The sequence below is a fragment of the Rana temporaria genome, chromosome 5 (genome assembly GCF_905171775.1).
Source record: "Rana temporaria chromosome 5, aRanTem1.1, whole genome shotgun sequence".
Lineage (NCBI taxonomy): Eukaryota > Metazoa > Chordata > Amphibia > Anura > Ranidae > Rana > Rana temporaria.
In genome coordinates, this window is record NC_053493.1 from 267,704,632 (window position 1) to 267,724,937 (window position 20,306).

Sequence of the window (20,306 nt, forward strand, 5' to 3'; positions counted from 1 at the left end):
GTACTCACTTTTGTGAGATACTGTATATACAGTGAGGTAAAAATGTATTTGATCCCCTGCTGATTTTGTACGTTTACCCACTGACAAAGAAACAGTCTATTGTTTTAATAGTATGTTTATTTTAACAGTGAGAGACAGAATAACAACAAAAATATCAATTTCCAAAAGTTATAAATTAATTTGCATTTTAATGAGTGAAATAAGTATTTGATCACCTATCAATCAGCAAGATTTCCCAGGTGTCTTCTATACAGGCAACAAACAATGGACAGACACAGCCTGTATTGGCTACACAACTAAGTGCATGTTGAGAGTTCCATTGTTTCCAAGATTTTGTGGAAGGCCATTAGAAGAAAAAACACATAATACGGTAAAGTCAAAACAAAAGAAAAACAGTAACTTTGCTTGCCAAACCTGGAGTTTTAGGTGTCAGAATATGCCATGTAAGAGGTGAATGGATGACTCATGTTTACATGGTGGAGTGCAGAAGAAAATACATATGATTGTCAAAAGGATCGTTCATGTCACTTGGCAATAACTTGATTGGACACAGGGAGGCCATTTACACCATCGATCAAACTTTGAACCATTTCTTCCATCATCATACGTCTGGTTCTGTGAGTTGCGCTTCCCATATGTGGTGTTAAAATGACATTGTTCAGTTTTAATAGTAGATGATTTCTAAGACAAGTAAAATAAATTAGTTTTAGTAGTATTATGAACATAAATAACTGTATTCCCTAGCATAATATATCTTTAGAAATAGTCTACATATCCTTTTTCTCACCTGTACTTGTATACAATAACCACTAGACCTCTGGAAGATTTACCCACGTTCATGACCAGGCCATTTTTTGAGATACAGCACAGCGTTAATTTAAATGACAATTGCACAGTCACGCAATGCTGTACCCAAATAAAATGTATGTCCTTTTTTTCCCATAAATAGACTTTCTTTTGGTAGCAGTTGATCGCCACTACATTTTTTTTTGCGCCAAAAACAAAATAAGACTTGAAAAAAAATAAAGATTTTTTTTGCTATAAAACATCCAATCAATTTAAAAAAAATCTTCATAAATTTAGGCCAATATGTATTCTGCTACATATTTTTGGTTAAAAAAAAAAAATCACAATCTTATAGTCATTGGTTTGCGCAAAAGTTAAAGCATCTACAAACTATGGGATATATACTAGAATATTTATTTTGTATACTAGTAATGGCGGCGATCAGCGACTTATAGCGGGACTGCGATATTGCGGTGGGCATTCTGACGCGGACACTTTGTGGGGACCAATTAAAGAAAGAACGAAAGAAAGAAAGCTGTCACTATACTGACACTGCTTTGCAGGGAAAGAAAATTCATCACTTCCCCCCTGTCATCATGGAGCTCTGCCTTGGTTACATAGGTAGAGCTCCATTTTGTGTCTTCCTGACAATCAGTGGGTGCCAGGGGACATCCATTGGCCGGCACCCACTGATCAGCTTCTGCTGTTACAAATCACAGCAGAAGCAGCGTGCGTTCCCTACCCAGAAATGCGGGATCACATATAAACTTTTTTTATTTATTTTTTAAGTTTGGGATAGACTGTAGAGGGATTAGATTACCTGTCAGTTTTCATTGTGGTCTGTACCACTGCTAGAGAGACTCACCCTTTCTATTTGTCTTGTTTACCATTATCGAAAGTAAAAGAAAATCCCAAATTTTGGGTTGACATCAGAACACCAATACATAGAGGGTACATTTTCCAATGGGGTCATTAGTTCTTGTGACACACCTAAATTTCTTAACTTTGGAGGGATTTCCTCTTGCTTGCAGTTTTTCCCCCCAATGGGACACAGATGCCCATTAAAAAATGTTTTTTTATTACAAGTATAAGTCAACATACAAACGTTCACGTTCAAATTATAGTCATGTAATAGTTACAGAGACAATGGGTGATCTATAGAATGCGCCCTAATAGCCGCCCACCGTTGCGCCTGTGGAGGAGTAGATGATGTCTAGCTGCTGTTTAGAAAATAATAAGTGAACAGAAAAATATATAAGATGATCACACTCCCTAAGGGGTGTCAACAAATTAAAACAGCGCTAACAAATATCTGTGCATATTTGACTAAATGTGAAAGAAAAAATTATTACAACCCATATATAATGATATATAGTGATAATTAGCAAAATATACCCAGTTGAGGGATGAACACTAAACTGTGACTGTAATAATAAACACCCGTGATTAACTGAACGTGAAGTGAACGCACTACAAGTGCAAAAGAACAGTCTTTAAAAATAGTTCAAAACGTGACCAACAAAAAAAGTTCATGTGTTTAAGGATCCAAAGATCTTCAACTTTTCAAAAACTTTCACCACACCCGACAGTGCTCTGTGACTCCTCCCCCATCAAATGGACACTCACCGGATAGATATGCCTCACACTCTCGTGTTTTGGCACAAAAAACCTTATCAGATATAGGTGTTCCCGTCACTCAAGATGTAATCCAGATATGACATCCAATAAGTTTCACATACATGTCAGAGAGAGAAAAAAGGAAGTGCAAAATAGTGTGATACCGTCAAGGGTTTAATAGCACACTAAAATAAAAGAAAAGAAGATGTCTGTCAACTTTTAAAATATGAACAGGAACATAACACATACATCTTGTGTCCAAATATATTCATAACTGATTTAGACCAACTGAGATTTAACAATATAGTCATGTCAATTGAAAAAGTAAACTTGTCTGCACTAATGTGAAGGGTGAAACTGAAATCTGGACTGCAGCACATAGGCCAGGTCTGGGTCAAATGTAGTAAATGCGCAAAATGTCACGCAGGTGAGAGTCACTTAATCTTGTCCTCACGCGGTTCTTGTTAAAGTTCATAACAGAGAATGTCTTCTCAGACATATATGTTGAACCAAACATTCAATGTTCGAATCTCTTGAAACCGGCTCTTATCCAGTTGGCGGAAAAAGTTCACAAGAGAGAGCTGTTGGTGACAACTGTGTAACTTGCTGTCACAATGCAGATCAATGACCTTGAGCTGGAGCTGATCTGGAGCATCATCTGGGTCAACAGAGAATGGAGAGGAGAAAGGGCTCATCTCCTTTTCAATAGCTGCAAAATCCTGAAATCGCTGTTTAAACTCCCCAGCCAGAGATGTGATGTCTGCTGCATACCTGTTCATTTGCGCACTGATATTGTCGCGTGGAAAACTGTTCATTATTTCCTGCAACGCTAAAAAATTTATGAGATTGGGCTGTGTTTGTGACAACTGCCTTATGAAAAATTGCAGCTTTGTTCCAAAGGCTTTGAGGTGTGAATAAAGCTGAGTCACCGCTGCATCTTTCCCTTGAAGACTCGTGTTCAGTACATTCAGATGCTTTGTAATGTCAACTAGAAACCCCAAATCAGCCAGCCAGATAGTTCTCGCATCGGTTGTCCCTTTGTTTCCAAGAATTCTCCGATTTCCTTTCTGAGAGAGTAGAAATGCTGCAGTGCAGACCTTAGACTGAGCCATCTTAAATCGTTGTGATATAAAACATCTTCATATTCAGCCTGGATGTCTAGTAGAAACTGTTTAAACTGGCGGTGGCACAGGGTTTTAGAGCGAATAAAATTAATAGTCTTTACCACCAGTTTCATAACATGGTCATATTTGAGATGTTTAGCACAGAGAACTTGTTGATGAATGATACAATGGAGTTTAATAGCTTTGCCTCATTCTTCGATCACCTTGTTACAGATTAGGGTTGCCAATCCACTTCGTTCACCAGCCATGGCCGGTGCCCCATCAGTAATAATCCCAGCAAGTTTGTTCCAAGGCAGTTTCATGTCATCTATGGCAGAACTAACAGAAACAAATAAATCTTTTCCTCTTGTTTGGTCCGTAAGGCTCTGGAGGTCAAGTAGCTCTTCAGTCACATTCATTTCATCGTCCAGCAACTGAGCCGTGTCAGATAAGTCCGTGCTTTCATCACAGGCTATTGAAAAGAAGTCAAAATCCACTCCTTTGTCTCTTAATATCTGAGGAAATTTCTTAAATTCTCCGTGCTACAGTGTTAGGAGCCAGGCAAATGTTGGCAAACTCTTGCTTCTTCGCGGGACAGATATTCTCAACCATTTTCATAACGCACTCTTTGATAAAGTCACCCTCAGCAAAAGATTTGCAATTTTTAGCAATCAACGTTGCCACCTCATAGCTTGCCTTTGTTGCATTTTCATTTGACTCACAGGCTCTTGTGAAAAATCGCTGTTGCGACATTAAAACAGCTTCAAGTTGCTTCAACTTTTCACTCCAGTCGCGCCCTGTTAGCTTGTCGTATGTGCTATGCCGCGACTGGTAGCGTCTCTTGACATTAAATTCCTTATAAACAGCCAGTCTCTTGGCATATCAGACAAAACACAGTGATTTCGTATTTCAGTGAAGAAATATTCCACTTTTCACTTTTCCTGGAAGCGTCGGCCCTCACTGTCAACTTTCCTTCTCTTGTTACAGTCGCCATTTTAGAAATTGACCAGAAGGGGAAGGGATCATGTGAGCGCAGTGTCAGAAGTTTTGATCTAAGCATGTTCGTCCAATACACTAATACACTGCCCAACGAGTATATAGTTTGGATATATACATCTCCTCTTTGGCCTCCAACAAATCCCAGAGCTCCACTCAGGGTAAGGATTTACAACCTTTTTATAAATTGTTTATGTTCTCTCCTGAGAAATCTGCCCTTTATCACTTTTGTGGTCCCGGCGGGGTTTGGAACCCCAGCTTGTCAGCAAGAGGCACTCTGGGATAAAGCCGCAGCCAATCACCGCCGCCTATCACATGCACTGGCACAGGCAGTATCTGCTATTGGCACCACGCACTGTCAGCTCTGCGAAATTTTAAACAAGCCCCAGCAACTCGGCCCAGCTTGTAAGTGCTTAGATTACATGGGGATTAGAGAAGTTTTTTTTTTTCTAAAAGCCAAGCTCGTCCTTGCCCTGTCCGGAGCCCGGGGGCCACAAGGGTGACAAGATGCCAACTGAGATGGTGGCCGTATAAAACTGGTCCGCAACTGACCCACGGGCTGGACTTTGGACATGACTGCTATAGACAATAAGATTTATTTTGATAGTAGTTTTTTTTGTGCCCTAAATAAAAAAGGCCCTGTGTACGAAAAAAGGATTTCGATTCCATGACATGATCAGTACGGAAGCCTTCCTACCAAAATGCCACTGACTGGACTGCTACAGGCTTCCTGGAGTCTTAGGAAAGCGGACAAAACTGTTCTTCTGGGAGTAGTTCTACATACAGTGCGTTGAAAAAGTATTCATACCCCTTGAAATGTTCAACATTTTGTCACGTTCCAACCAAAAACAATAAGTGTATTTTATTGGGATTTTATGTGATTGACCACGCGGGAGACTTCTTTTCCGGTAAGGTCCGGCGTCTGCCAGGCCTTATGCCGAGAATCTCTTGTGCGCATGCGCCACTGCAGCGGCTCATTGCGAGGGGAATATCTCCTAAACCATAAAGGTGGAGATATTTTTTTTACCTACAGGTAAGCCTTATTATAGGCTTACCTGTAGGTAAAGGTACATAAATGGACTATACAACCACTTTAACTGAAGCTCCTAAATACCTCAATGTAACAAAAAGACTAATGCTAGCCATATATGGCTAGATTTCTCTCATTCAGCCCACACTTTAGTGTGGATGGGGGAATGTCCACTTCTGACTATTGTATTCAGTATGTTGCTTGTTATATTCATGAGTGTTGCTAAATCTGGGCACCAAGGGCATGTGCCCCGCATCTCTCTGGATCGAATGTTGCCACTGTCTGCTTTGCCAGCTCCTTCCCCTGTTATACAGTGCAGAACAAGGGAAGGTACAACCAAGTGGAAGTCTTCCCTTCATTTTACACCTGGGTGTTTTGGATTGCATTACGGAATTGCCACGATTCCAAAATCACGGCAAAACGCGGAAATAGTTTGCGTTGCCATTATTTCTTAATGGCACCCCAAACGCAGTAAGTTTTTGCCACGATTGTCGAGCGAATTGGTAAATTAGCCTCTTTTTGAGCATTTTTGGAGCAGAGGGAGGACCAAATGAATGGTGCCACTCCAAAAATGCTTAAATAAAAAACAAAAAAAGGTTTAAAAAAAACGAAAAGCTGCAGCTGTCGCTGCAGATCGCTCAGGACTTCAGGGAGGGGGTAGATTACTATACTGGGTGGATTTGAGGCAGAGGAGCTCTCTGTCCTAGAGGACATTTGTTTGGTGGGTGGGGAGGGGTGAAATTTCTGTACTGAAGGGATTTAGGTGAAGGAGAGGGGGGAGCACTTGCAGAAGGGAGTAATTTTTGGTTGTACTGTGTACACTGGCCTGTGTGTTATATGCTTCTAACCCCTGTACATTATGCTATCTTAAAGCGGTCCTCCACCCTAAAGTGGAGTCCCGCTGATCGGAACCCTCCCCCCCTCCGGTGTCACTTTTGACACCTTTCAGGGGGGAGGGGGGTGCAGACACCTGTCTAAAGACAGGTATTTGCACCCACTTCCGGCCACACGATACGGGCGAAAGACGGGCATTCCGTCACATCCCGTCTGTCGCCCGTTGTGTGCTGGGAACACTCGGCTCCCAGCACACAGCGTGTGAGCCAATCGGCGGGCGCAGCGCGACTCGCGCATGCGCCGTAGGGAACCGGGCAGTGAAGCCGCAGCGCTTCACTTCCTGGTTCCCTCAGCGTGGATGGCGGGGGGAGCAGCAGAGTGACGAGCGATCGCTCGTGCTCTGCTGCGATCGGCGCTGGACTCCAGGACAGGTAATTGTCCTATTATTAAAAGTCAGCAGCTGCAGTATTTGTAGCTGCTGACTTTTAATATTTTGTTCCCATGGCACATCCGCTTTAACCTCTGCACTCTGCATTATATACTACTGACCACTGCACTCTGTTTTATGCACTCCTGACCCTGTACTCTGTTTATTATGCACTCTAGACCCCTGCGTTCTTTAACTTATGTACTCCTAAACTCGGCACTGACCACGGTACTCAGTGGGTTACAGACTTATACACAATATTGTAAATTACATAAGTCTTACCAAAGTGTTCATTTTGTTTCAACAGTTGCTGGTTATTTTAACCACTGGTTGCCCAAGTTTATAGCGTAAAGTTTGAGGTTGTATAGCTCAAGTGTAGCATCCACTAGCGAGTACAGTCTACGCCAGAAATTTTTATTTAAGAGCTTGTTGGCCCACTTTTATTAAAGAAACTTCGTACAAATTTAAAGGGTTTCCCTCACAGGGGGTTTTCACCTTTAACACCAAATAATAGTGGATTCAGCCTCCTGGCTTACACATGCAGCATTGCCGCTGTGGCCTTTCACTTTAGACCCTTGTCTGTCTCCCACAGACCATTTTCTCGCCAACACTCTTTGCATAGCTAGCAGCTCCTTGCTGCTCTGGCCCTCAGGCTTGAGTCTCTGCCTTTTCCGGTGCACACATGCAGCCCTCCGTCTTCTTCCTTGCATGCACCTGGACTTCTCGGGAGGGTGCAGGTCAGAACCCTGGTCAGGTCAATACTAATAGCCCAGCACACACCTGACCAATCAATGTGCTGGTGGTTCACAAAATTTGTACGCAGGACTGGAGATTTCATCCCACCATCTCTGGGCTCCAGAAACTGAGGTCAGTTTGATCAGTTACTGTTACAAGCTGGTAATGACTTGTAAAAAACATACTGAATAAGGCAATGACAAAATGCTGGCCACTTCCAGTTTCAATGACCATAGAGATAATCAGGGAACTTCCGGAAGAGGAGAACATGGAAAGCTGGCAGAAGAAAACAAGGTTATCCAGCATTGCCAGGCTGAATAAAAAAAAAAAAGGGGTACCAGGAAAAGTTGCAGCCATGACCTCTGTACAACCACTGAAACACCAAGATGTACGGATACGTCCCAAGACCTCTTTCACACTGAGGGCGTATTGCAGGCACCTTAGCATTAAAAATAGCGCCTGTAATCCGCCCTCAAACAGCTGCTCCATTGTCTCCAGTGTGAAAGCCTGAGGGCTTTCACACTGGAGCGTTGCGCTAGCAGGACAGTAAAAAAAAGTCCTGCTAGCCGCATCTTTTGAGCGGTGAAGGAGCGGTGTGTTTACCACTCCTGCCCATTGAAATCAATGGGACAGTGCGGCTATACCGCTGGCAATTGGCTGCTGCAGCAGCGCATTGCGGGCGGTTTTAACCCTTTCTCGGTCGCTAGCGGGGGTAAATCCGCCCATAGCGTCGGCTGCAAAAATAGCGGAGTTTAACCGCCGACGCTATGGGCGGCTCAGTGTGAAAGGGGTCTGGGGGAAGTAGTTAAATAAGCATTTATTTAAAGTGCTACTAAACCCACAACAGTAAAATCAGCCTGTATATGCAGTAAAACATGCTTGTTATGCACATTGTGGAACTTAAGGGGTTCATCCTCTGCATTGTGTAAAAAGGTTGTTTGATCCCATCTTCTCTGAGCCTCCCCTTCTTCCACTGTACACAATCTGCTGATAGTACAGAGACACTCTGTACATGCTCAGTTTAGTGTGTATTGCTAGAATGTTTTTTTTTTTGGAAGGGTGCATGTGATCAGCACTGGGCCAATCAGCACTGTCCAGACAGAAATTCAGGGTTTATGCAGCCTCATAAAACAGTCAGAGGAAAAATGAAAACTCCTCCTGCAAGCTTTAACCAGTGCTCAGCCGGACACTGATAGAAGTCACAAGACTGCTATATACTGTATGGCCGATGAGAAAAAGGTATTTAGCCGTTTATATTTACTAAAATAATTGCATTTCCATGTTCTGTGTACTGTGGGACACCAGATATAGTGAATGCAGGGTCCTGGGTTTAGTAACACTTTAAAGCGAAGTTCCGAAGTTCCGTTTTTTAAGTCAGCAGCTACAAATACTGCGACATGTCCCAGATGATTCCCGAGAGGGAGGGGGGAGAGGTGAACTTCTTTCCGGCACCACGGTGCCCCGTGAGGAAGTGGGAGCTGAAACCCTCTAAAGAGAGGGTTTCCGCTTCCCCTCCAAAAAAATGACATGCCAAATGTGGCATGTCAGGGGGTCACCTTCCCTTAAAGCGGAAGTTCCATTTTTGGGTGGAACTCCGCTTTAAGGTAGGTTCAGACAAAGTGTAAGGCCCCGTACACACGTCCGAGAAACTCGACGGGGAAAACACATTGTTTTGCTCGTCGAGTTCCTTGTGAAGCCGCCGAGGATCTCGGCGAGCCAAGTTTCCTCATTGACTAACGAGGAAATAGAGAACATGTTCTCTATTTGGCCCGACAAGATCCTTGTCGGTTTCCTCGGCCAAAAGTGTACAGACCACCGGGTTTCTTGGCAGAATACAGCTCTGATCGAGTTTCTGGCTGAATTCTGCCGAGAAACTCGGTCGTGTGTACGGGGCCTAAGAGGTTTATAAATGTCTGAGGTTCTTGTTTGCGACACAGCAGTTAAAGCATAGCTTATGGGTACTAGGAAGCGGTTTTATTTACCCATGCATTTCCCCTTTTTTAATGCAATTTGGCCATACCTACTGTTCGCCATGATGCACCACAATATTACTCCCCTTTGAGTGCCCAAAGATGCAATCTTAGCAGTACCGAACAGTGACTGCATTAGATAGGATGCAGTCACTGATCTGATGAATATTTCCATTAGGCTCAGTCAATTTTTAAATAGATTTTTGTCAAGCTGGATCATACTGACAGGGCCACCTATAGCTCGAATTTCGGCTGATACAACAGGAATCAACAAAATTTAATTATCTATGGTCAGCTTAACCGAATCCATGTTCCACAAGGCATTTCAAGAATTCAGAGGACAACCATTTGTTTTAACATCTTTTTGAAAAGTATTATAAAATAAACTAACACTAGCATATAATAGTTGGCAATGTAATCTAATCAATAGAAAAAATGCATGATAATTATTTTACTTTATCAGTTGTAATCAGAATGCCTTCTATGCTTAGCGGATTAAAAACTTTTTTCATACCATTTTTGAATAATATTTATTTCTTACACTCTAGTGTTATACAATATAAGAACACAGGTCAAATCTGCAAGTAAAAAAAACAGAAAAAAACTAACATGTTTATTTAAATCTGCAGAAGTAAAAGAAAATCCTGTATCTACAGATACTGTATATTTAGATTATAGATTTATAACTATGTAGTCTTTCATCTTTTCCAGCCTGCAACCCACAAATGATCTGATGTAGCTTGAACAAAACAATTGTACAGATAACAAGATCAAATATTTGAAGCAACCCCTAGTGAAAAGACGTGTAGAGCTTCATGCTAGATGGGCATTCAATTTTAGGATGATATAAGGGTTGATGTATATAAATGGTATTTAATAAACTACCAAAATGATGAACTCTTCAGTTAGATGTCAGTGACTTCAAAGGAAATCGAATGACTGTTAACAGCATCCATCATACTCTGTACCATATCTTCCATCATAGCACGCAGAGAATCACGTGTTGCAGTGCCCATGTGAGGAGCTATAATAACATTGCTTAATTTAAGCAATGGGTGATCTCTGAAAAATTTTTTAATTTCATAGTAAATAAGATTTTAAAATACAAGAAGAAGACTTATTCACAAATCGTGGATTACATGATTAAATAGTATAAAAACATAGGCCTCTATTTAGCAAAGCAGTGGTTCACAACCTGTCCTCAAGTACCCCTAACAGGTCATGTTTTGGGAATTTCTCTTAGGCCCCTTTCACAGTAAGGAGTTTTTCAGGTAAAAATAGCACCTAAATACCGCCTGAAAAACTATTGCCCTGCAGTCTTAGTGTGAAAGCCTGAGTGCTTTCACACTGAGGTGGTGCGCTAGCAGGACCGCTCCAAAAGTCCTGCTAGCCGCATCTTTGGAGCGGTGAAGGAGTGGTGTGTTTAACCGCTCCTTCCCATTGAAAACAATGGGACACCGCGGCTATACCGCTGGAAATGGGCCTCTGCAGATCCAAATTCAGCCCAAAACTCGGGCTAAAATTCGGACCTGAAACGGTAAACCAGCACGCACCAGACCCCTGCTGTGCAACGGATGCGGCGATGATGTGAACCCAGCCTAAGATAAAATAGCAAGCAATTGACTCTGATTTAAAGCACCTGTGCAAGATAATGGAAAACCTGCAAACATGGCCTTTTGGGGGTAGCAGACAGGATTGAGAACCACTGTAGCAGAGCAAAGACTAAAATGTATAGTGCAATTAGAAAACGTGGTTATCCACAGATTCCACTGAATTGTTAAAATCTTAACTTGTTTGCTATTATGTATTGCCTATCTGTGCTCCTTACATGAAGATCTTAGGTTAGGTTCACATCTATGTGGGTGCAGGACTGTGTGTACATCACACATGTTCCCGCATACAAAACACGTTGCTCTTTTGCACATGCCCAAGCATAAATTCTTGATGGCACCCCCACACTTCGCAGATTGCAGTGCGTTTTCAAACTATGGGAAAGATTTTTGTCATTTTTATTATTTTTACTAGTAATGGCGTTGATCTGCGATTTTTAGTGGTACTGCGACAATGCGACAGACAGATCGGAGACTTTTGACCCTTTTTTGGGACCATTAGCATTTATGCAGCGATCAGCGCTATAAAAATGCACTGATTACCATGTAAATGTCACTGGCAGGGAAGGGGTTAACACTAGGGGGCGATCAAGGGGTTAAATGTGTTCCCTCTGCATGTTTTGTATGGGGATGTGAGCGACTAGGAGAGAAGCCCTATCATTTTTCCTACTTCGTGTTTACACACACCTAAATGCCCATGCTGGTTCTCATGCGTGGCCGGCGGTGATCCTGCCCGCTGACCATGGGCATCGGGTCCCCCCGCCATTCAGAGGGCGTGCCTCCAGCGGCACGCGCCCTCTGGTGGGCAAAAATGGGTAGGATGTACCCGTACAGGATTTTGCCCACCAGTGGCATTGTGCCGCAGTATATCGGCGTGACACGGCAACTGGTTAATACAACACAAGAAGGGTAGTTTCGGTCTCGGCCTTGTAATGGAATGTCTTCCAGTCAGCAAGATGAATCTCCTGAAACGGTGCTGGCCAACCTTCCTTTTCCTTCTTAGCATTTCGCCAGATTTAGGCCTTGTTCGCATCAGCCACACGGTCATACATTTTTCAGCATTTTCCAAAACAGGTGTCCGGTCAGCTTGGGCAGGCGAGCCGATGGCCCTGTACACACTAAGTGGTGGCCACATAAAGGTGCCTTGCACAGAGGGGGAGCAGGAGGAGAAGGCAGAAGCTCCTTCTTATCCATGCAGGCTGCTGTTGTAGCTGCTCTTTTGCAGCAGCCCCACTCTTTCAGAGCATGTGTGGGGAAGAGAGCTCTGTACTGGAATGGGGGAAGGGGGTGAGCACTGTACTGGGGAAGAACTTGGGGGTACACAGCACATCCCTCAGCCCTGCACTCAGTATGTAGCGCACCCCTCAACCCTGCACTCGGTATTTAGTGCACCTCTCAACCCTGCACTCGGTATTTAGTGCACCTCTCAACCCTGCACTCGGTACCCAGCACATATTTACTTAACAAAGGCAGTAATGATGTTTACAGTGCCTATAGTAGCCAATTATATTTTATCTTTATTTTATTTATCGCAGTCAGATCAATGAAATCTTCTTTATGTTAAATATTAAAGTTGTTGTTAATATTGATTTTTGTAACTTAACTCTGCATAAAACATTTAACAGTGTCATTTCATGAGATAATTTACTAGGGCGTGTTTAGGGCGGAATAGGATAGGGGTTAGGTGGGTGGGGCAACTGGTGGCGAGTAACTCTTACGGTCTGGCTTCTAGCTCAGGACTTGACATTTTGAGCCCTGATCTATACCACAGATGTTAGTTTGTTTATGATGTAATTCGTTATCATTGCAGTGTCCACAACTGGTTTTAAAACTAGCACTTTAACCACCCCCGGAGGATTTGGCTGCCCACTGACCTGGCCATTTTTTGCGATTCGGCACTGCGTTGCTTTAACTGACAATTGCGCGGTTGTGCAACGTGGCTCTCAAAACAAAATTGATGTCCTTTTTTTCCCACAAATAGAGTTTTCTTTTGATGGTATTTGATCACCTTTTTTGCGCTATAAAAAAAAGCGACAATTTTGAGAAAAAAGCAATTTTTTAAATTTTTGCTATAATAAATATCCCCAAAAAAGATAAAAAAAAAAAAAAAAAATTCTCAGGCCGATATGTATTCTTCTACATATTTTTTTTTTTTACCAAAAACACAATAAGCATATATTGATTGATTTGAGCAAAAGTTATAGCGTCTACAAAATAGGGGATATTTTATGGCATTTTTTTTATTATTAGTAATGGCGGCGATCATCGATTTTTATCGTGACTGCAACATTATGGCGGACACATCGGACACTTTTGACGCTACTTTGGGATAATTTATACAGCGATCAGTGTAATAAAAATGAACACATTACTGTGTAAATGACACTGGCAGTGAAGGAGTTAACCAGAAGGGGACGGGGAAGGGGTTAAGTGTGTCCTAGGGAGTGATTCTAACTGTGAGGGGGGGGCTACATGTGACACGTCACTGATCGCTGCTCCTGATGCCATTCTGCTGGCGTATATAGTCGTGCAGGTTCAGGCTGGGTTCACACTACTACACTACTTTCATCCTACTTTGCTCTGTGTTCAATGTTTCCCTATGAGAGCGTCTTGTAGCGTCCTACACAAGTTGGTCCGACTTTGAAAATGCTCCCTGTACTACTTTTGGTCCTACATTGATCCTACTTCAGGCCCATTGAATATCATTGAAGTCGGACCAAAGTAGTATCCTGTTCATGAAAGTAGGATGGATGTAGGACCAATGTAGGATAAATGTAGGACCAATGTAGCAGAGCAAAGTAGGATGAAAGTAGTGTAGTAGTGTGAACCCAGCCTAAATGTGGGTGGTAAAAGCCCAGATGAAAGGAGGAGCTCCACAGTAATTAAGTCTATTTAGTTTGTTTTGTAATTTAGTGTCTCTGGCCTCCGATGACATCACACAGAACAAAATGAATTGGGCGGAGCTTGGGAAAACTGATCGACTTTGCACACTACCTTTCCTGAGCTAAGTCATTTCACATGTATTTATTTTATGATTAATAAAGCATTTTAAAAACTTTACTTACACCATTCTAGTCTTCTCCCTTCAATCTGGATGCCTAAATGTGGAAAACGGTTTACCAGGCTAGAAATGCAAGCAATGTTCTTTTCAGCAACAGTATGTTTCCTAGGAAAGAAGCTACAGGATGTACTAGCATTTTAGGCAAATTGTGAAATAATGGTCCCCACAATGACTTTAGAAGAATCCCTTTCCAGCATATAAGGCCGGATCAGGGTGCAGAGGTGAATAGGGATTTAAGTTGCTGAAAAGCTGCTTGACCGTCTGCTAACCATTGGTCTATTACTTTTTTTTGGAAAATTTCAAGGCACTGTATGCAGTCTTCTCTCAATGTGAAAATGCTCCTGCCATTCTGCTGCAGAGATATGAAGTCACCACTCCATCATGGAACAGTAAAAAGAAAGTTATCTCACAGTTTCAGTCTGTAGTGTGCAGATCTCTGCTCCCTTCTGTTTGTGTCTCTCCCAGGGATGAGCTCAGGCATGTTCGGACACAAGGCCAAACTGGTCTAAGCTATCCCACTGGGAAGCTTCCAGAACTGACAGTCAGTCATAGTTGGCAGAGGCATTGCCTGCCCGACAGCTGCACTTATGAAAGCGGCGCCTACGACTGGCTGCTGGCTTTGTATTTTGTATGCGTATCTGTTCTGAAGGGCTGGCTTTAGTGATTGGGTTACTAGCAATGTACTGCTGCACTCTTTTGTTCTAAAACAGACCGGGGCTTCCCTACATGTCTTCAAGAGGTGTGATTTCTGCTGGACACCGACTGCAGTAACAGTTAAATGGTGATTAGAAAAGCTGCCCAAATTGCCATTGTTCTTTAAGATTAGTGGTCCTGACTTGCTCAAACCCCCACATTCACAAAAAGAAGAGTATCCCAACTGAGCTGGTCATCCTTGACAGCAATACAGCAAAAGCCTGAGGTTGGTCAGATCATGCACACTGTACATGTCTTGCCTCATTTGGAAGAAAGTAGAATATAACTACAGTAACAATGTTAGTGCCATTGGTAACCGGGAATGCTGGCCAAATTTAGGCATTAAGGAAACTCCCATAAAGAAGGGACCTAAATTAAAACTAAACTCTGGTTTCATATAAAAAAAGAAAAAAAAAAAAGGAAGGAGGTTACAACAAAATGACATTTTTAGACAGAAACCAAAAATTCAGGCTGTACTTGGTCGAAAACCAAAATGCAAAATGGACAGTTTTTAAAATATATATATATATATATATATATATTTTTTTAAATAATTGGATTAAATCCGACTTTTTAATTAGTAGTTTTTGAATCAATTTTGTGTTTAAAAGAAGAGCAAGAAAAGCTCAAATACAATGCATCACTTTAAATTCTATGTATGTCTTCACACCGATTAGTTGCACTTCCATTGCGATGTAAAGCTGAAATGCTGCAAAAACGCATGTGTTTGTCTTTGATGCGGTTTTTGAGTCAAATGACCTATAAAAATTGTGGCAAAAATCACACGTGAATGGTAGCCATTATCAGCACAGTTTTCTGATCCGATGGTGCCATCATTGATTTCAAAATTCAACCAACAAAGCCTTCAACTTCACCTGATCTTGCTACAGAAAATAATTTTCGTAGTGGGGAAATCTTTTCTTTTCAGGTCAGGGCTCATGCGCATTTATTTTTCGATTATATTTCTCACACGATTCTGCCATCATTCATTAGAAATTTGTTTGTTTTTCCAAAAATTTCCAACATAATTGATCTCTCAAATTTGATGGCGGCACGGAAATCGTGCCCACAAATGGTGGGAAATTTGAACTATTACTCTTAGTTACGATTTTCGAAAAGAAAATTCATTAGGAATTTCGACCCATGTATGGCCAGTTTAATACAGGTATGGATCTGCATCTTCTATTGTTCTCAGCCTCCTCTTTCAGCTGCTGTGATGCGACTTCCTGTTAGAGGGTAGCCAAGTTTGTTCTCCATGGCCCTGCTATATGTAAGAATATAGCCATCTTCTTTTGCTTGCTTCGGAGGTAAACTCTGGACTATAGGAGTTGTAGTGTGCAAAGAGCAGTGCACACGACCACAACCAAGGTGCATGGCTTGACCCTGTACCTGCTTTCCTACGTGTGTCTGCCTTGAGCTAGAGTGTTGTTCCTGCAACGTCCTGGACTGCTATTATGCTCCTGGCATTGAAGTGGCACTAAATGATATCCATATTCTCCAACTATAACCTAGACACATCCACTACTTAGGCTCCTTTCACACTAGCCAATTCCAAAGTTGTGATATTTTTAGAGCAACTTTGGAGTCAGACTTTGAAGTGCCTTTGATAAGACTTTAAACACTCTCAGGCAATGAACCCGTGAAGTCGGATCAAAGTAGTGCAGGAACCTTTTTTGAAGTCTCAGCGACTTCAGTAGTGTCAATTGGAATAGAACGGACGTACAGGGATCGCAGGAGTCGCCATCACGACCGGGCCCCCGTGCAGGCCCCCTGTATGTCTGGATAGGAAAAGCAACAAGGACGGCTGAGTCCAAGCACCCCGATGCTCAGAAAACTGTAAAATCGGCACTGCGGGAGCTGGCCACACTGTTAATACCTAAAGTGAAAACACAGTGTGTGCTGTGCTCTCTGCCCCCCCCCCCCCCAATAGTGCAGTACCCGGCAAGAAGAAGTACAGTAGTGCTGTTTTTGTTTTTTAAAAGGCTATGTATGTGTTTATTTTTGTGTGTATGTTTATATGTGTGTGTATTTATGTATACACAGTATGTGTGTGTGTTTTATAAATATTTTTGTGTGTGCGTTTATATATGTGTACATGTGTGTATGCATGCACTTTTAATCCTGACCCTCTGTTTTTTTTGTTTTTTTTTTACCGCTTGTTCACAATACCAGCAAGAAAATGCCATAAAAGCGATACATGCTCAGATCACTTTTCAGGAGGCATTTGATAGCCAGTAAAGAGGCAATATGTTGCCTCCTGACTGTCTGTTTTAATCCCCTAAATGTATTATCACCATATTGCAACTGCATGCAATGCACACAGTTGCGGAGTGGTTGCAGTGCAGCCCCATTCACCTAGGGCCATACTTCAAGGGTTCCCTGACTGGAAAAAGTTTGAGAAAGGAATCGATTTCTCAGTGGCTGCAGGAGGAAAATGGAGGCGAGGAAAAGGAACCAATCTCTCCATTTTCCTCCTGCAGCCACTGAGAGATTGGTTCCTTTATATGCAGCCACCCCCACAGCTCCTCCTATGCAGCTTCTTTCTGCTGCCCCCTGTGTGCTCTCCAGCCCCCCTGTTGCTTTTCCTGCCCCCATTCCCCTCGTCCCCACAGCTCTGCAGGGTTCTCCCCTCTCCCGCCGGCTGCTGCGGGGGATTTGTCAGGATGAAGCATTTCTGAATGGAGAGTCAGTGATCCAGCCTGCTCTGCATAAACTGAGCGGACACAAACCTGTCATCTGCCTGCTCTGGTCAGCAGACAGATCTGCCCCCCTTCCCTAGCAAGCTACCCTCCCCCCAAATGTTGAAGGCATGTGGCCTGGTATGGTTAAGGGAAGGACCTGCCGGGCTGCATACTTAGACAAGGTTCTGTTATGGATTTTGGGAGACCACGCACCTTTTCCTTTTTCTTTTTTTTTTTGTTGGGGAGTGGGGTTCCCCTTGAAATCCATAGCAGACCAAAGGGCCCGATATAGATTTTGGGGGACGCCACACTTTTTCTTTTTCTTTGTGTGGGTCTGGTATAGATTGGGGGTGGACCCAAACTTGTTTTTTTCTGGCTCTTTTATTTACATTCTATGGTCAGCACGGAATTCCCCCCTGATAGCAGGGATGACTCATGGTTATTAGGACACCATCTCCTTAACAACCTGCTGCTGACAGCAGGGATGAGTCCCAGTAGTAAACACATAACAAAAAGCACCTGAAATCCACCAAGGTGCACTGCAGTAGCACTACAAATATCGCACTGGAAATTGGATCAAGATCACATCACACTAAGGTAAACCAGGCCTTAGTTAAGGTTTTGTTAAAAAAACATAAAGGATACAAGTATAGAATTTTCAAGCATAAGAGGTTACCTAGGCAAGGGTTCTGGATATGTAACATCTAGTGCAGCAGCTTTGATTTCTCCCACTTGTAAGGCTTCCACCAAAGCATCCTGATCAACGACTGGACCTATTTGCAAAGAACGTGGCCAGTGTAAATAGTTCTAAAATGTTCACAGACTAAAGATAAATGGTGTTAAAACAAAAAAAAAAAAAAGTTTAAAACATGTACTGTATGTCAAGCAAAAACATTTTTTCTCGTTTTGGATTGCATGAGGAAGGATCAGAAACCCAGCCAGATTTTTACTGGAATCCAGGGATCAGTTAGAGAAATGTACCTGTACTTCATGTTCTGCTTACAATGTCACACTACAGGACGTAAGGAAAGATCTGTAACAAAGCATTTTGGGCCAGATTCACAGTGAGAGTACGCCGGCGTATCTACTGATACACCGGCGTACTTTCAAATTTCCAGTGTCGTATCTTTAGTTTGAATCCTCAAACCAAGATACGACGGCTTCTGGGTTCGATCCGACAGGTGTACGCCTTCGGAACGTAGGTGCAATACTTCGGCGCCCGCTGGGTGGAGTTTGCGTTGTTTTCCGCGTCGGGTATGCAAATTAGCGATTTACGACGATCCATGAACGTACGTGCGGCCGTCGCATTTTCTAACGTCGTCTGTAGTCGGCTTTTTCCAGCGTATAGTTAAAGCTGGTATTTTGCGGCGTATACATACACTTGCCATGTTAAAGTATGGCCGTTGTTTCCGCGTCGAGATTTGATTTTTTTTTTTTGGGGCGTAAGTCGTCCGTGAATAGGGATGGACGTAAATGACGTGGAAGTTGAAAAAAATGACGTCGTTGCGACGTCATTTCGCGCAAAGCACGGCGGGAAATTTCGAAACGGAGCATGCGCAGTTCAATCGGCGTGGGGACGCACTTCATTTAAATGAATCACGCCCCCTACCTGACGATTTGAATTCCGCCGCCAGAAATACACTAGGCTGTTGTAACTTACGGCGCAAATTCTTTCTGGATTCGACTTAGAGCCAGGTAAGATACGGCGGTGTAGTGTATCTCTGATACGCTGCGCCTGTCCTTTTCTATGTGAATCTGGCCCTTTATTTCTATACCTGTTGCTGTTGGAGAGCTCCCTTCACTTCATTGTTATCTTCCTAAGATAGCCCTTTATATCAGTAAAAAGCCTGACAGGGGTTCTAAAACTACAGGCCATATAGTATAAGAGAATGTAATGTTTTTTTTCCCCAAAAACAAAAATGCACTAACAATTTATCTAACATACAGTAAATATTAAAGCTGAAGTTTAGACAAAGAATAGTTTTGCTCCTATAGCTACCCATCACTTATCTGTAATGAAGTATGTCCTGTAAAAATCTTCTGTGCAGCGATGACAGGTTCTTATCCTGCTGCTAAACTTTCAAAGTTAAGCCCCTTTCACACAGACGGCTGTTCTGCCGCAGTTAAAAGTATGTTTATTTTCTGTTGAAATTCAAGACTCCAGGCACAGCGATCAGCTGCATTTGTACAGTGCGATTAGCTGCGGTTGCGTTTAGCCGCGGCACGATATTGAACAGGGATCCGACTTGAATCCCTGCCAATACCAGGCACTGTGTATGGTATGAATCTTGAGGGGGAACCAGACCAAATTTTAAATAAAAAAACGGCATGGGTTCCCCCTCCAGGGGCATACCAGGCTCTTGGGTCTGGTATGGATTTCAAGGGGAACCCCGTACGCCGAAAAAACGGCGTGGGGGTCCCCCCAAAATCCATACCAGACCCTTATCCGAGCACGCAGCCTGGTCGGTCAGGAAAGGGGTTGGGGACGAGCGAGCGCCCCCCCCCTTCCTGCACCGTACCAGGCCGCATGCCCTCAACATGGGGGGGGGGTAGGTGAATGAGTATGGGGTACATCGTAAAAGAGCTGCAAGAAGACAGCGGAAAAGCCCAGCAGAAGGAAGAAGGCACCTGAGAGCAGAAGAAGAGACCCCCCCACAGTCGGAAGAAGACCCCCAGAGCTGCCTAATAAATTTGTTTTAAAACCTGCGTATGGGGGTTACCCTTGAAATCCATACCAGACCCAAGGGCCTGGTATGCTCTTGG

The 20,306-nt window shown here is 42.9% G+C and overlaps 1 protein-coding gene across 7 annotated transcripts in view; it reads right to left on the bottom strand.

The window, feature by feature from the left end:
• Window positions 1-204: 204 nt before the first annotated feature.
• Window positions 205-20,306, bottom strand: part of LOC120940792 (glyoxylate/hydroxypyruvate reductase B-like) — a 44,953-nt gene continuing 24,851 nt past the window's right edge. For 4 of the 7 annotated variants that reach the window (XM_040353839.1, XM_040353837.1, XM_040353834.1 and 1 more), the window contains exons 5-6: window positions 18,220-18,316; window positions 205-681 (exon numbers count right to left, since the gene is read on the bottom strand). In XM_040353839.1, the coding sequence (XP_040209773.1) occupies window positions 525-681; window positions 18,220-18,316 (254 nt within the window). In that variant the 3' untranslated portion in view covers window positions 205-524. Of the gene's footprint in view, window positions 682-10,011; window positions 10,561-14,173; window positions 14,207-18,219; window positions 18,317-20,306 lie in introns of those variants that run through there. The other 3 variants (XM_040353836.1, XM_040353835.1, XM_040353840.1) reach the window with 3 other exon arrangements.